General features: G+C 34.2%; 1 protein-coding gene across 1 annotated transcript in view; it reads right to left on the bottom strand.

The window, feature by feature from the left end:
- The window catches only part of CCDC88A (coiled-coil domain containing 88A), a 123,131-nt gene that overhangs the window by 75,724 nt on the left and 31,655 nt on the right, over positions 1-15,752 (bottom strand). The window contains exons 4-5 of the mRNA XM_040623469.1: positions 5,763-5,832; positions 3,729-3,787 (exon numbers count right to left, since the gene is read on the bottom strand). Of these exons, the coding sequence (XP_040479403.1) occupies positions 3,729-3,787; positions 5,763-5,832 (129 nt within the window). The remainder of the gene's footprint in view (positions 1-3,728; positions 3,788-5,762; positions 5,833-15,752) is intronic.

The raw sequence follows: 15,752 nt of genomic DNA, 5'->3' as shown, positions 1-15,752 counted from the left end.
AGTAAAACCAAAATAAGCACATAAAATATAAATAAAAATAAAAAACTAAAATCCCCTCTTTAAAGAATGGCTTTCCCCTTGCCCCCAAAACAGAAAATAATAAATGTTGGCAAGGATATGGAGAAATTGGAACCCTGTGTACTGTTGGAGGGAATGTAAAATGGTACAGACACTATGGAAAACATTATGGCAGGTCCTAAGAAAGTTAAAAAAAGAACTACCATATATGATCCAGCAGTTTCTCTTCTGGATAGACAGCAAGAGAACTGAAAGCAGGGACTCAAACAGCTGTTTGTATACCTATGTTTATAACAGCATTATTCACAATAGGCAAAAAGTGGAAGCAACCCAACTGTCCATCAATAAACAAAATGTAGTATATACATACTATGACTATTATTTAGTCTTAAAAGTTAGGACACTGACACGTGCTAAAACCCAGATGAACTTTAAAGACATTATGCTAAGTGAAATAAGTCAGTTATAAAAGGACAAATACTGTATGATTCCACTAATGTCCTACAGTAGTAAAATTCATAGGGACAGAAAGTAGAGAATGGTGGTTGCCAGGGGCTGGGAGTAAAAGAGATACAGGGAGTTATTGTTTAACAGATATAAAGTTTCAGCTTTGGAAGATGAGGAAAGTTCTGAGATGGGTAGTGGTGATGATTGCACAACAATGAGAATGTATTTAATGCTGATGAACTGTACACTTAAAAATTTAGTAAAATGGTGAATTTTATATTATTATAAATTTTCCCTGACTAAAAAAATAAAAAACAGTATCAGCAAAAAATTCCCTCTTTATATTAAGCTACATTTGCTATTTTCATGTATTCTCAGACAAAAAAAAAGCCAAGCTATGTATTGTTTTATTTCCTCAAAATGTAATGGGATAATTAATGTTCTAAAATGCTAATTTTTAGGATGCTTTATAGATAACTGGTAGGAAAACAACAGGCTGTAGCCCTCAAGCTGTCCAAGTTCAAAAATAGTTTCTGAATCAAATACTAGTGTTAGAATTGCTTGTGAGGGCACACATAAAGGTCAAAATTTTAATTCCAACCACACTTGACACTCAGTTACTTTCAACACTATGCAACCTTGGGAAAGTCCAAAATAAATAATATTTTTGGATACTGAGTAGTCAGTATTAATATAAAACTAAGTTCTGCTGAATTTTACACGGTCTTTGAAGAAAAATATTTGTAAACAACATACACTGCAAACATTTTTCCTTCTGTGTAGGATGATTTCGCATGGTAATCTCTCAACTATTTCATGGATGGGATGCAGAGCGATGTGTCCATAAAAATTTTAGCTGGTGCTCTGACAGCTTCAGAAGATGTGTTATCCACTAAAAAAAGATTCTGGTGGAACTGGACTGGTTTAATTAGTCAATAATGGAAATAGCTAAGCCCTGGCCTTGAAGAGTCGTCTTTGTATTCAAAGTTATTCCTGTGGTTTTATGTATAATTGAGGATAAAAAGTCTTAATTATAAATTTATTCTTAATTATAAATTTATAAATTTGAACAGTGACTGATTTACTTTTTTTTTTTTTTTTAAAGATTTTATTTATTTATGTGACAGAGAGACAGCCAGCGAGAGAGGGAACATAGCAGGGGGAGTGAGAGAGGAAGAAGCAGGCTCACAGCAGAGGAACCCGATGTGGGACTCGATCCCGGCATGCCGGGATCACGCCCCGAGCCGAAGGCAGACGCTTTAACGACTGAGCTACCCAGGTGTCCCTAATTTACTGTTTTTGAATGCTGCTTCCCCTTAAGAATTTCATACTTTCTTCGTCAAAAGAAACAAATTTTTTCCAATTTCCTTATGCTTCCTTCCATTTCTATTTCTTTTCATGAATATAGTATCTCTTAAAACTTCCTGCCCTTTGATGGACTTTAGTATCATATCAGCAAACTTTAACTTACTATTTCTACCTATGAATCACAAGTATAACAGATAAAACTAATCCTGATGTGGAAAAACATATTTCTGCCACTTACATATTATGTTAAACATTAGACTTTTAATCTGTTGAATTACACAAGGACAGATTTTCTGTAACAGAGATTACATTCTAGAAAGTGTTCAAAGAATACTTGTTAGCTGATTGATTTTGTCAATAGTCTCTTGTCCTGAAGTACATTTTAGCTCTTCCGTATCAACAAAGATTTCTAATTGTTCTTATAGACAGTTAAAGACTGACAGGAGATTCTGACTGTTACACATCTGACGTCATTAGCCAATGTTACACATTGATGTCAGTGGTTCCCAAATACCGACAGGATGAAATCTAAATTCTATCTTAAATATAGCATATTACCGTTATAGAAAATAGGGTAGGGGCTAGCAGCTTAGATTTTATAAGCTTTTATTGTTCCTTTTACAGATGGTAATAATGATGGTTTCTTTAATATTTTAGGCTTTCCCTAAACTGTTCATAGAAAGTCCTTAGTTCCACTCCATTCCCACTGTCAACTTTAGTGACCAGAAATAACAACCAAATAGTAACCAGAAGTTACAACCAAAATTTATGCTGTCACTATGTTACTTAAATTTACATAACATCCATCAATAGACGGTATTTTTAAAAGCAAATACCATATTGAAGGCTGTAAATAATTAAGGGCTGTGTTTCTAATTTAGGATCTGATGACCAAATTGGAACAGCAATGACCACAAACACTATATTTACTGAATAATCGATTATGAAGTAAACACCTGTATATTACAGACCACGGAACTTTAATAACATGCATTGTGTAAGTATATAGCTCCCAAGCAGTTAGCTCCAAAAGCCACATTCTCTTGGAATTCTAATTTCTGGCATATGTATGTAAAAAATTACTTGTGATCACAGTATTTATTTGTTTACAAATAAATTCATTCCACAAATAATTGAGATAGTTTAACACTGTAATCGCTTATCCAAAAAATGGCCAATTAAAGGAAAAATCAACATAGCGAAATAGGTTTTGAAGTCAGACCAGAGTTTAAACTTAACCCTTTGGCCTGCTGGCAATATGAATCTAGAGCAACCGCCTTGGTTTGTCAGACACAGCCCCAGCTTACAGATGCAGTTCCATTCTAACTGTTAGCAGTACCCTTTCCGACTCTCACAAGTGTCTTAATTGGGTAACTTAAATATCATCCTATCTAAACACCAATCTCCTTATATGAAAAAAGATATAAGAAAACCTATATAAGAATCATACCTGACACAAAGTAGGCATTCAATAAATCATAGCTGCTATTATTATAATCACTCATCAAAAGGGTAATATAATAATAATCCAGACTCCTAAATAACATTTTTCATAATTTCTACCTCTCTCTGTTGTTAATCCTCCCTTCTGTAACATACAAACACGCACACATAAATCATAAGGATATTCTGGGAGAAGTTCTTAAGAATACCTCTAAGGAAATTTGAAAAACTTGGGGCCAGTAAAAGCCTCAAAATAAAAAATAATACAGTAACATTTTTTAAAATACAACTATCTGATAATATACAACTATCTGATAATGTAAGTACAGTTTGAAATAAAATAATGGAGTGTTTTCCTTCAAAATCTCCTTGGAAGGTCATAGTTATTGAAAAGTTCCTAACATAGACTTTGAAAGGCAACAGTCCATCTTTAAGTTTTTCAGAAACTAGAGCCTGAAAAAACATATAAAGAAGTTATTAAAATGAAAATATGAAGAAATATTTTAACTTACCTGAACTGCACAACCCAGTAAAAGTAAAAGCAACTTTTTAACTTCTTCTGTGCCTTGTTCTGCAATAAAAACGATTGCTAAGTACTACATTTTGCTTTAGTTCAACTCTCTTTCTTACATTGGTAGAATCCCTTCTAAAGGTAATATTCACAATAACTTGACCCGAGGATTAAGTATGCAAGTATAGTGAAGAAGTCAAAAAAGTAGCTCTGTGTGCACAATGTGGTAAGAGAAGAAATGGGCAAGGATGTCAATTTTGAAGGGCTGCAGCATAGATAAAATGGCTTTCAAGGCTCTATATATTAAAGTATGCTAACTATATAAATCCACCAGTTTTCCATAAATGACTATACCACACCAGTATACCAAATTACCTGCTGATATAGGGACATGCCATAAATTCAACCAAATGGTTCCTAATAGGTCTGGCTTCTCTTAGGCCTATTAATGTTTCTTTCTAAAACACATATCTTATATATGATTCAGCTACCTATAAAATTTAAATGGCTTTCCACTGTAGGCTTATGAGGATCAAAACCTTAAATGTTACAGCAAAGCTGATAAAATGAATGTATATAATAATCTGGATAAAATTAATGATCTGTAACAGAACTGGATAGTACATTTGCTGTTGAACAATACTCAATTCAGATTTTCTCAAAACATACAGCCGGAAAAAAAAAAAAAGTCACTTCTTTGGGCTAAATTTCACCATCAGGGCAATCGTCTATGACAAAGTCCAAATCTTCTTTTCAAACATTTCTTCCTACTCTCCAGGAAACAACCTACTAATTACCACACTAATCACCCTTCCCCAAATATATACACATCCACACTCCTCTGCCTTCGCTTCTGTCACTCTCTTTCCTTGTCTTTCTTCCCTACACTCATCCCTCTAGTGAACTACTTACTAATCATAATCCTAGGCACAGCTCTAACATCTCAGTGTAGTCTTCCCTCGCCAACAGCCCACCAATGGTCCCCAAACCTCACTAATCTGCCAACTTTAAGAATAATGGCTCCATATTTTATATGTCTTAACACTTTTACATAGCTCTATTTTGTATTAATTATTATATGATTTCCCAGTCATCTGTGTATCTCTCACCAAAACACAAGATCCTCCAGAGTAAAGACCATTTTCTTTATATTCCTGGTCTCTATAATTTGGTAGCTAATTCCTAAATGCATGTAAAACTGAAAATAATTCCATTCTACATATAAACTTTTTTCATTTTTTTAATTTATATAACCGAATATCCCAGAATATCTCTAAAGACTATCTAAACTCCTAATTCACTTCATCTAAATGGTAATTTCCTCAGGAAAAATAGCTGCTTGATTTTAGTTTTTATTTTGGCTTTATTTTTGTTTGGTTTGAATGAGAATTGGGGGTGGGGTTTGGAGAAAATATACTTGGATTTGGGTTCTGGGTAGCCTAAAAGAGTAAGTCCATTGTTGAAATGGTTAGTAGCTGCTAATTTCCTAATTATTTAAAAATCAAAACTCTGAACAGGTCACATTTAAAATCTGACAAAAGGCAGAAACTTCTGCCTTAAATGATCTAAGAAAACTGCTTCTCATCTTTCCATTTAGAAGTACTGTAATATAAACTACAACATCAGTCAGTAAAATCTTAGATTCAAACAGCTCTGGTAATGCAAGCAGATGTAGGAATACAAACCTAGAAATTACTTCAAAATCACTTCTTTCCTAAGGTTATGTTCCTTTGATCTTATACCCACATTATCTTCTATACTTGTTTATAATGAGACACTAAAAATCATTACAGAAAAGTAGCTATTTGGTAGAGTTGAAAAAATACTGGACTTAAACAAAATGTATGTCTGATCCCATCTACATATTACAAATATTCTGTTTATTTTCTCTTTACAAAATGGAGTATCACCTCTGACTTTCCCTAGGGTCATGAAAAACCTGTCGTGTTCATATAAATAAGCAAGATCTTTATAAGCATTACAGTATTACACAAAGTTAAGACTAGTATCACATTATGCCAATTTTAATACTTACCAGAAAAAGGATTTTTGCCAATGATTAAGACATTTGGCAATGACATCATGATCAATTGTTGCAAAGTCTCCTGTAAAAAGAAATCCCAAAGGTTATATGGGTAATGCTGATTAGATAATTATTAACAAGCTATAACTTACGATTTGTGCACTTCTCTGTAGACAGGCTATACTGCAATTAAAAAGCTTTTAAAAATGTGAAAATAGTTAGCCAAGGTCTTAAAGACTTACGGTTTCACTAATATGTGGAATACAAGGAATAGTGCAGAGGACCATAGGGGAAGGAAGAGAAAACTGAATGGGAAGAAATCAGAGAGGAAGACAAACTGAGAGTTACAGAGGGGAGGAGGGTAGGGGGATGGGGCAACCAGGTGACGGGTATTAAGGACCGCAAGTAATGTGATGAGCACTGAGTGTTATATGCAACTAATCAATCATTGAACACTACATCAAAAGCTAATGATGTACTATATGTTGGCTAATTGAACATAATCAAAATAAATAAAAAATAAACAACAACGAAAAAAATGCAAAAGAAAAAAAAAGACACCAAGGTCTTAAACTTTTTGTAACTTTAAGTTAATAAATTAAGTAACAAAAATAATATCAGCTAGACTTAATAACATATCTATTACCTACAAAATAGGGGCGCCTGGGGAGCTCAGTTGCTTAAGTGTCTGCCCTCAGCTCAGGTCATGATCCGAGGGTCCTGGGATCAAGCCCCACATTGGGCTCCCTGCTCAGTGGGGAATCTGCTTCTCCCTCTTCCTCTCCCTCTGCCCCTGCCCATGTTCTTGCTCTCTCTCGCACACTCTTGAATCAATAAAATTTTGTAAAAAATAATACCTACAAAATAAGTGTCCAATTGGAACAGGTCTAATATTTATTATTTGGAAATCTGAGTTTTAGGCATTAGATACTTAAACAACATTCCTCAATAAAAAGATCAAACATGTGTACTTTCTTTGACCTTTTGTTACTTCTCTTTAAGGGAATTAAAAACCTCTATTAAAATTAAGGAAGCTAGTTACTTCGTTAAAAATTGTGTCTTATGATCATTTCATGCAAGTGAGCTCTTCCTAAGTGTATCATTATTTTTCCCCTCTATTTACAATAGACGTTTTACTTCGATTTCTGTCAAACTTTCAGTGAGAAGAATATATACACATTCTGATAGTATAGGATGATTCAGAAAGAATTGAATGCTTTCATATTACTCCTTTTAGGTAATAAATCAACTATGCATCTTCCAGTTATCATACTCCTTTTTTGAGGAAATGAAGGAACACAATGTGTCTGTCATTACTAATAATGACATGCTACAAAGGGTCTGGAATGAATTAGACTACAGAACTGATAGGTGTCCTGTGATATTACTAAGTCTTTGCAAGATTACAGAAATAACTGTGAATGCCCTTACAATTTGGCTTTCACTACATATTCAAACATTACTAGTTACTGAAGAGTAAGTTTTCTAAACTATTTAATTCTGTCTGAATCACTCTTTACTTAATACTATGATGAGGGAGCAAATACCATGAAAAGTTAACTTGTATTGCTTTTTAAGGTGTAATTCTAGATCCCATAAAGCATTTCCCCATAGTCAGTATGTGACATGTACCACGGGCTCATCAGAATTAACCTTTTATCTTTAATTCTTTATAGATATATATGAGAAAGTTTCAAAACATATTCTTCAGCATTATACTTACTAGCCCTTTAAAAAACTATTACCAAAAACATGCATACATTTAAAGAAAAAGTATATACTCTGTATGTGTATCTGGTTAGATAAATAATTAAGAATAAGTGTCAAAAACTGCGAAAATCATTTACTCCGAAGACTGAGACCAAGTCTGGTTATTTAATAAATGAATTTTCCAGGTCAAAGCAAGTTACCTCAAGATGGAATATGCTATTATCTAAGCAGGTTACAGCTAAATGGACTGAAGGGAATGAATTTCTAATTCTTCTAATTTTTAGTTTCCTTGCCTTGAAGCAAAATTATCAGGACTATCATTGTACATATGTAAAAGAAATCATAAATAAGAGATGTATTAAAAAAGCAATCACTATTTTGTCTCTATTCCATTTAGCGGATAGTCTAAGTCAGAACAAAGGACATTCAAATTCAGTATCATAAAAGGAGGCATTAAATTTTAAGAGATCCTGAATTATTAGAAAAAAACTTTATTTCAACTTCAAGATAAAGGATTAATTCTCATTTATACCTCTTATTTTGGAATAACATGAGTGAAAATTGATAAATCATACTAGAAAACATCAACTTTTCAAGGCAATTTATTATATTGATTTGCGATGTAACATCCTATGTTGGTACACTGTTATAATGAAACTGTCCACGTGAATAGTAATCTTCAATATGGTCACTACCTTGTTCCTCCACCCTCTTCCTCAGTTGGCTCCCCACTCTCTGCCTACTCTGTTACTCCATGTCTAATGCTAACTCAGTCTCTTCACAAACACGAAAGCAATCTCTTATTGGATTTTTTCATCATATGGTGTAATTAATGACCTCATGTGTTTCACTTTTACACTGTGAAATTCTATTATATTTGGATGACACAATTGCTACAGGAAACGACTAAATTTAAACTTATCTCCATGTATCTAAAAATGTACTTTAGTATAGAAGAATCTGATACCTAACATAGCATATTCTGGTGGAGTACAGTCGGAATGCCTAGGCTTAAATAAAAGTTCCATGACTTACTATGTATGTGACTTTTGCTGGGAAGGGTAGGAAATAAAATGAAAGTATAAAGTTTTTTTTAAATGATAAAGGTTACGAAATATTAGTTAATAGGAGAAAATCTACTTTTCTACTCTACTTTTACTTTATTTCTAAGTATTAAGTTTGTTATGTCCAAAAGTACTAATATTAGGCAAGGCAGCTAAAAACTACACAAATTTAAAAAAAACAAATTATTCTAAAACCTCTGTTTGGTTCTATGGGTTCTTCCGAGGATTCTGGTTACATTTTTGTAAAAATTCCTATTTCCCTGTTCTAATCTTACAAGTAACATCAAAAAATATAGAAGACATAAAAGATAGGAGAGGGTAAAAAACCTGATTACTACTGTTAAACATCTATTATATATCCTCAGACTTCCCAGACTTCACCTACTTCTTAAGATGCGCATCATTAAGGTGCTAAAGAAATGGAAAAATAATATATAAATGAGCCCAAGATAAATATGACGTTAAGTGGTGGGAACAAATTAATTGAAGGGTTAAGGATGATAATATATATATGCATATGAACTAGTAAAGATACTTCACTTTATTAGAAAAGTGTTAACATATTAAAAATGTATGGAGAAAGAATTTTAGCAATACAACTGAAAGAGCTAAGAAAGTTATAAGAAAATCAGGGCTGGGACGCCTGAGTGGCTCAGTCAGTGAAGTGCCTGCCTTCGGCTCAGGTCATGATCCCAGGGTCCTGGGATCGAGTCCTGCATTGGGCTCCTTGCTAAGCAGGAGCCTGCTTCTCCCTCTGCCTACCTCTCCCCCTGCTTGTGTGCTTTCTCTCTTTCTCTCAAATAATTAAATAAAATTTTTAAAAAATCAGGGCAGTTATTCATTCAACAAGTATTTACTGTGTGTTTATTATCTGCCAGGCACTGTACTAGACATTGGAAATATAGCAATGAATAAAAAAAAAATCTGTGCTCTCATGGAATTTACATTTTAGTAGGGGTAGACAGAGAAAAAGTAAGTAAATCGTTTTGATGATAAGTGCTAAGGATAAAAATAATAAGACAGGAAATGAAAAGGATTATTGGAGGTAGAGATAAGAAGGTTGTAAATTTTTAAAGGTATGCAAGTATTCAAATACAAAGAATCTGAGAATTTTCAGGATCATTTAAGTAAAGTTTCATAGACTAGGGAGAAATTCTATCCTCATATGAAAACAGTCTGGAGAACAGCAATACTTAATAAAAAGAAAAAGATCAAACAAGAAAGAACTGGTAGAAATTATGTTAATAAGAAAATAATAGTAGAGGTGCTCTGATAGATACAAGTAATTTTATTCCCATTACTTTTTGTTGACTCCTAATAACTTTTCTATTAAAAAATGGTATATTAACTGTATTTTTAATTGATCATCTAAAAACTCTTTTTCCTGATATACAAGTTTCTGTGAATTAAAGTTCAGTTGCTAAAGCACTGTAAGAAAGACTATTTCATGTTTGTGCCAGACACAGACAATATTTATTCTTTAAAGATAACTTAAACTAGGCTTCTCCTTCTTCCTATAAGTTATCCATAAACTACCTTCACAGTAAGAAATTAAACACTCCTGGCAAAGGTCTGGGTTCATCTCCCTTTCTTGAGTCACACACTTAGCAAAATCTTATTACTTAAACCACACATTACATATAGTACTAAATATAAGTTTCAAAGATTTCTAAAACATAAGAGTGTCTTCTTTAGGACTCTTACAACCTATTTTAAAAATTCAAACATAACTGCATTTATTATAATATTTGTGTTTGTCCTTTTATCTGTGTTACTAGTGAAAAGCATTAAGGGGCACCTGGGTGGCTCAGTCGGTTAAGTGTCTGGCTCTTGATTTTTGGCTCGGGTCATAATCTCAGGGTTGTAAGATCGAGCCCTGCATCAGGCTCTGCACTGGGCAAGGAGCCTGCTTAAGATTCTCTCTCCCTGGGGCGCCTGGGTGGCACAGTGGTTAAGCGCCTGCCTTCGGCTCAGGGAGTGATCCCGGCGTTATGGGATCGAGCCCCACATCAGGCTCCTCCGCTATGAGCCTGCTTCTTCCTCTCCCGCTCCCCCCTGCTTGTGTTCCCTCTCTCGCTGGCTGTCTCTATCTCTGTCGAATAAATAAATAAAATCTTTAAAAAAAAAAAAAAAAGATTTTCTCTCCCTCTCCTTCAGTCCCTTCCCTTTCTTTTTAAAAAAAAAAAAAGAAAAAAAAACTTATTTTACCATATTTTAGTAGTCTATAGAAAAGTAAATGGATGGCATTAAAAGAAAGACCATCTGACCAAAGTGTCAAAAATATGATGGAATATAACGTATGTGTTGTATAAAAAACAAAAGGACTCATTTCCTTGGCTACTAAGTTTTATTAATAATCCAAATGTTGCTTGTTATAACAGATGTTAAACAAAAACCTTAAAAAGTACCAGCTTTCTCTGGCAACTAGATTTATGGTACCAGATCATTTTGTTTTTAATATGACATCAACCATGCAAAAACTTCCTAATAAATTTAAATTTCCTAATAGTAAAGTGTTCTTTTCTTTCTGAGCCTCAAATGATTCAGCTTATTATTTTAATGGTGGTTGAAGAACCACCTTGCCTCTTTTAATACTTATTTAAACCGCAGCCAGAGTAGTCAAGGCAATCACTAGCTGCTGACAAGAATTCTAAAAATGGATGAAGATTTTTACTTGTAAACTGTGTCTCTGATAATCAAATTCACTATCTCTTCCTCATTCACAGGAATAAAAATAACTTAAAAAAAAATCAAAGACTAGGAAATTTTACGTAATAGCTATAACTTCCTTATTTCTGACTTGAAAATTTTCCAGACAAAAAGAAATGTTTGCTATATATGGATCAAGTGATTATTTGAAAAGGTCTGGGCTGCCACTTAAACATGAAGAAGTGTATATTCAATAAAATTCTCATAATCTAATCTTATTATTTCTCTCAAGACCTCCTACATTACTCCTTCATTGTTCTTATTTATCATAATCAAAATTATTTTATTTAATTATTTACTCATCTATTATCCCTCTAATAAAACCATAAGTTTCATGAGAATAGGGACATGGTTTGTTGTGTTTACCACTGTAGCCCCAATGCCTTGGCATTCAATTACAAGTAGCAGAACAGAGGGGAAATGTGAATGACATTATAATTTTTTTTTTAAAGATTTTATTTATTTATTTGACAGAGATAGAGACAGCCAGCGAGAGAGGGAACACAAGCAGGGCGAGTGGGAGAGGAAGAAGCAGGCTTCCAGCAGAGGAGCCTGATGTGGGGCTGGATCCCAGAACGCTGGGATCATGCCCTGAGCCAAAGGCAGACGCCCAACGACTGAGCCACCCAGGCGCCCCTGACATTATAATTTTTACTGAGCTTTTACATATTCTAAATCAATGAAATGAAAAAAAAAATACTGACACTTAAATTTACCTATCATTACTGAAAAGATACAATGAAATAATTCCTTCCACTAACAATCATCTCATGGTATCTGTCAATTTTCTTTTCTCCCTGGGAATCATTTCTGCAAAATAACCCTGATTCTTACCAACCCATTAAAAAAAAAATTGGAGACACACACTTGTGAATTTTAACCTACCCAAATTCACTTCCCTTTTGTGAATCAGAAACACCATAATGTGCTAAAATATTTTACCTCAATACTTTTTCTGAGGAGTGTATGAAATATAAGACAAATTTTGGGGAAAAATCTGATTTTTCCAACAGATAGGTAATTTAACAGGTGACAAGAACTGCACTGATTTAGACTTTAACTTGAAATCTGTCTTATATTAAACAAGGCCATGAGTGTCTTGGTTACATACATGAGAAAAAAAAATTTAGCAAATCAATTAATTGTGTAAATAAGACGGTTGATCTATTCCGGAAGATACTTTACAAGTGTCTTGGAAACATTTTATCTCAGAATATGAAACACTGGGTTGATGGCAGAAATGGTTTTGTAAACTGGTTCTAAAGGAAAAACACAAGGGAATGATACAAGGAGAATTTCAACCTTCACAATATTCTGTGTTTTAAATATCTGAAACAATATTGACAAAATGTTAAGATATTCAATCACTTCTGGCACTAAGGTAATCCATTGGTATTCAAACTTAGATTAATGAAAAGAAAAGGGTATAATAACTGGTCACCCAGCAAATGTTAATGAAGTATTTACAGATGCATCTAAAAAAAATGGTGATAACTCAACAAAAGTAAAAATGTTAATACTAAAATCACCTGGCATTATAAACATTTGGACTTCTCAATTTTGCACTATTAACATTTTGGGCTGGATAATTCTTAGTTTTAGGAAACTGTGCCGTGCATCATAGGATACTTAGCTGCATTCCTGGCTTCTACTCACTACATACCAGTAATATTCCTGTGTATGACAACCAAAAATGTCTCTAATCGCTGCCAAATGTCCCTGAGGGGATAAAAGCACCCTCCATTGAGAACCACTTATCTAAACTGCTGAACTGATAGATTTCAAATTTGCTCCTCCCCAAATTTTTTTTTTATTTATTTTATTTTTTTTTAAAGATTTTTATTTATTTATTTGACAGAGATAGAGACAGCCAGCAAGAGAGGGAACACAAACAGGGGGAATGGGAGAGGAAGAAGCAGGCTCATAGCGGAGGAGCATGATGTGGGGCTCGATCCCATAACGCCAGGATCACGCCCTGAGCCGAAGGCAGACGCTTAACCGCTGTGCCACCCAGGCGCCCCCCCCCTTTTTTTTAAAGATTTTATTTATTTATTCGACAGAGATAGAGACAGCCAGCGAGAGAGGGAACACAAGCAGGGGGAGTGGGAGAGGAAGAAGCAGGCTCATAGCGGAGGAGCCTGACATGGGGCTCGATCCCATAATGCCGGGATCACGCCCTGAGCCGAAGGCAGACGCTTAACCGCTGTGCCACCCAGGCGCCCCATCCTCCCCAAATTTCTTGATGACTATAACATCATTAGATTAACACGATTAATAAAACTGGGGGCTTCAGAGGGGAGGGAGGTGGGGGAATGGGATAGGCTGGTGATGGGTAGCAAGGAGGGCACGTATTGCATGGTGCACTGGGTGTTATACGCAACTAATGAATCATCGAACTTTACATCAAAAACCAGGGATGTACTGTATGGTGACTAACATAATAAAAAAACATTAAAAAAAAAAAGGTAATTTCAACATCTGGCTTTAGGCAGGAGGAAGACAAAAAACAAGACAACAGTAGTTTAATAAAAAAGAAATACTACTACATGTTACAACATGAATGAACCTTGAAATCGTTAAGCTAGATAAAAGAAGTCAGTAACAAAAGACCACACAGTATATAATTCCATTTTTAAGAAGTCTCCAGAATAGGCAAATCTATGGAGACAGAAAAAGATTTTAGCAGTTGCCTAACACTGGGGTAGTGGGGTAGTGGTGATGGTGGTGGTATATGTATGTGCAGGATAGGGAAAAACAGGAGTAACTGCTTATAGATACAGGGATTCTTTTTGGGGTGACAAAATTGTTCTAAAATTGGTTGTACTGAATGCAGCACAACTCGCTAAATATACTAAAAACCACTGAAATGGACATTTTAAATGGGTTAATTGTACAGTATATGAACTGTATCTCAATAAAGCTGTTAAAAAAAATCCAAAAGCAATAGTATACAATACAGAATTAGGTTGCACTGACAACTGATTTAAGATTCTGATGCAGAAATTCCTTTGCCTTCCAAGGAATCTCACTGAAATTTTCAAGGCAAATCTCCATCTCCCTAAAGATAATATAAAACCAAAAACATAGGATTGTTTTAAATAAGAACAAAACTGATGACTGTCAAAATAAGTCACTGTATCACTTAATTTATTCATTTGTTTCAAATCTAAAAATACTGATATGAAACAACATTAAAAGACAAAACAGAGGTCTTATTTACTCAAATCAATTTGAGGAAGATGACAGCTGGAATATCGGCCAGTAATACAAAAAGTTTATTAAAATATCTAGCACAGACTTATTTCTGGCAACAAGGAGTACTAGATACTAGAAAGGAAGGAAGAAATCCAAAAATACTAGATAATTTTTTAAAAATTCTTTTCAAATGACTGAACTAAAAAAAATAAATAAAAAGATAACCCTCAGTTAAAAGATAAAACAAAAAAAATGGAACCCTACAAAAACAAGAAAGAAGTTGTTTTTCTTGGCCTTTGGTAGAGACTGAGGAGGGTTATTTCTCTAAGGATTTGCAATAACGTAGTACCAGCCTAAAAAAAATACAAACACATAAATACATAATTTACATACCCATAAATGCAGAGAAAGAGATCCAGCATACATATATTCAAATGCTAACAGTGGTAATCTCCAGGCACTGGAATTATGTTTGTATTTTCTCAATTTTTTAGTTTTCTATAGTATACAACTATTGCTTCTAAAATAATATAGAGCTACTTAAAATAAATTAAAGTGGTTTTGGGTTGGTTGCACAAATGAAACAAATCCTCTCTGAAGCAATACATCCTTGGCCCAGACACAAAAGTATTCCCACAGATAAATCCCCTCCCACCCAAAATAAGGTCACAATTAACACACACACACACACACTCTTCACTGCCACTGCTGCCACCACTACCATGAGAAATAGCAAGCTGAAAACAAAACGTATATTCAGATACCCACAGATCTGACTTCAGATTTTGGAATTATCATGCATAAAATCAAAAATTTAAAAAAATTAATTTCTAAAGAAATAAAGGAACTAAAAGATAAAAACAAAACGAAAAAGCAAAGATAAAAAGTATCAAACAGAACTTCTCCAAAGGAAAGATATAATTACTGAGTCAAAAGTTAATCAGTGGGTTAAACAGAAGATGTGACACATATGAGAAGCAAATTAGCAAAGTGGAGAAACAGTCCTGAAAAAAATACTAGAATGCCGCACAAGATTGATAAGGTAAAAGAAAGTTTAATAAACATGGGAGATAGAATAAGAAAGTCTAATAAACATGTAATAGTAATATCTGAAGGATATCAAACTAATAGAATAGGAAAGAAACTACATTAGAGAATATTAGCAGACAAGAGAGAAAAAAGTTTAGGGGTGCCTGGGTGGCACAGCGGTTAAGCGTCTGCCTTCGGCTCAGGGCGTGATCCTGGCATTATGGGATCGAGCCCCGCATCAGGCTCTTCCGCTGTGAGCCTGCTTCTTCCTCTCCCACTCCCCTGCTTGTGTTCC

Source organism: Ursus maritimus, unplaced genomic scaffold (assembly GCF_017311325.1).
Source record: "Ursus maritimus isolate PB19 unplaced genomic scaffold, ASM1731132v1 scaffold_6, whole genome shotgun sequence".
NCBI classification, from domain to species: domain Eukaryota; kingdom Metazoa; phylum Chordata; class Mammalia; order Carnivora; family Ursidae; genus Ursus; species Ursus maritimus.
The sequence above is the reverse complement of the archived record's forward strand: the minus strand, read 5'-3'. Positions and strand labels throughout refer to the sequence as shown.